Below are 2,186 nucleotides of genomic sequence, written 5' to 3'. Positions count from 1 at the left end.
GCATTAAAAACACGCTCACCTTCAACGAAATTTCCTTTCCGAGGCTTTGTGTCAGCCCAATCACATATTGTGTCAATACTTATCATTTTATCGTAATTTAAAAACTTGGAAATTGCACGGTACACTATAGGAACTACCATAAATTTTCCCTAATCGGCGCCATGTTTTTAGGCTCCTCCCATTTGACGGATCCCAGAATTTTAAGCTTTTCTGACAATATTACAAATCAGAAGGAACGAAGATGACAAAACAATATTAACTTATTATTCTAAAGAAATGTTTTTACTTACTGACTAAGTGACATGATTACTGTTGATTTTTTTCTGAAATGATGAATATTTAACAAAAACTCGACCCCCTTCCCCCTATTAAACGTACCAGCATTAAAAACTTAAATTATATCCTGTTATAAATACATAAGTGTTCAACTTGTAATTTTACTTTTCTTTCTTTATGTATATTTTTTGTTTGTAATTTTTTTTTATTCATTTCAGATACCCTTTTGGCAGATTTGCAAAATACGGTTTGCCCCCCAGGATCTAGCGGTACAACAGCGGGTTATGGTTCACTTAATGGCCCAAAAACTCGTTCATCCCCTGCACCAGAATACCGCCAGTTTGCTAGTGCCGGCGACTACCATTCCACCCCAAAAATAGATTCGTACGAGACAAGATCGGTAATTACATTTTACAGGTTTATTTTAAAAAGTAGAAGGTTAAGTAAAAGAATATACTTAATAGATAGTTTTGAGACAAAAACTGCAACTGTTTCAAATTTAGGCGCGAGTCTCACCCTGCTTTTACTTAAAACATCCCTGTTTCAATGTTTTTGAGTGCTTTGTACATGTACATTTGTACCTTTCACTCAGTGGTATAGCCAGCTTTTTTTCATTGGTTAAGAGTCGGTCACACCCTTATATATTTCAAGTTCCACACAATCCAAAATGAAAACGCATCGAGCTCCGTCATTATAATGCACTGGAAAAGTAAAGAATGTCTTGGGTTGTGTGTACATATCAAGCTAATGTGACAAAGTTATATTTCCCATTACTAAAATGTACTTTAATTTGTCGCTAATTTGTTACTAAATCCAAAAATTTGTCACTCCAGCCGGTCACTGGAAAATAGGCAAAATGCCGGTCTAATGGCGTAGACCGTAGAGAAATACTATCAGGACTTTTATCCATTTTGTCGCTTAATTTGTAGCTAATTTTCCACTGAAAGATGACACTTTTTGCCGTGTTTTGTCTTAAGCTGGTCACCAAAAACCGTTGAAGTAACGTCAAACTGGTCTATTACGGAATGGAAATGACAGATATTAAATGATTTTTCGTCTACCAGCTCGAGGCTGGACAAAATGGTTAAAAAGGGCAACCTTCTGCGACAAATTGTAGCCCTTACAGTATTTATCTACGTCACTTTTATTTCGAGATAAGCTAAGTGTAGTGCCAGCTTGACGGCTCTCTATAATTGCTTTTCGTCTATCAGCTTGAGGCTGGATAAAATGGGTATCAGGCTAACTAAAAAAGAAAAGATTAGAAGCCTTCGAAATGTGGTGTTACACACGAATGATGACGATACCGTGGATAGAGAAGGTTAGAAATGGAGAGGTATTAGAAAGAGTAGGGGAACAGAGGACTCTATGGAAGTCAGTAAGAAATAAGCGAGATAAGTTGGTAGGACACCTTCTCAGGCATGAAGGTCTAATCAAATACATATTAGGGGCAGAAACAGAAGTTAGGAGGGGTAGAGGTAGACCTATATTAGATTACTGTTTGCAGATAGTTAAGGATATGGTTTTAGGACTGACTACCTTACTTTATGACGATGAGGCTGACTATTCCGGTGACTGGTTGGAATGACAAATTTTTGCATTTGTTAACAAATGAGACTGCACTTTATTAATAAGAAAAATAACTTTATCGCGCCAGTTTGATATACATTTGTGTTATGCAGAGTTGGATGCATGTAGTTTATTAATACATGAGCTTTAACCCACCCGTAGTGCTTGCATTTGATTTCGCGAAATGCTCTTGATGTCTGCAGTAATTTGAACTTTTTCACAAAAAAACATCACAAAAATAAGTATGTATATATTATTAAATGTTAATAGAAACATTATGAGTAAAACTGATTTAGGGGGTTTATTTTTTTTACAGACGGAAAAAATATCGCTTAATATTACAT

General features: G+C 35.8%; 1 protein-coding gene across 3 annotated transcripts in view; it reads left to right on the top strand.

Annotated features, from left to right (window-relative positions):
- The window catches only part of LOC108744913 (paxillin), a 44,198-nt gene that overhangs the window by 17,843 nt on the left and 24,169 nt on the right, over nucleotides 1-2,186 (top strand). For all 3 annotated transcript variants that reach the window (XM_018480872.2, XM_018480873.2, XM_018480875.2), the window contains exon 2: nucleotides 495-676. In XM_018480872.2, coding sequence (XP_018336374.1) covers nucleotides 495-676 — 182 coding nt within the window. The remainder of the gene's footprint in view (nucleotides 1-494; nucleotides 677-2,186) is intronic.

Source organism: Agrilus planipennis, unplaced genomic scaffold, assembly GCF_000699045.2.
Source record: "Agrilus planipennis isolate EAB-ADULT unplaced genomic scaffold, Apla_2.0 scaffold42, whole genome shotgun sequence".
Classification (NCBI taxonomy): domain Eukaryota; kingdom Metazoa; phylum Arthropoda; class Insecta; order Coleoptera; family Buprestidae; genus Agrilus; species Agrilus planipennis.
This window is presented reverse-complemented; position numbering and strand designations above follow the sequence as displayed.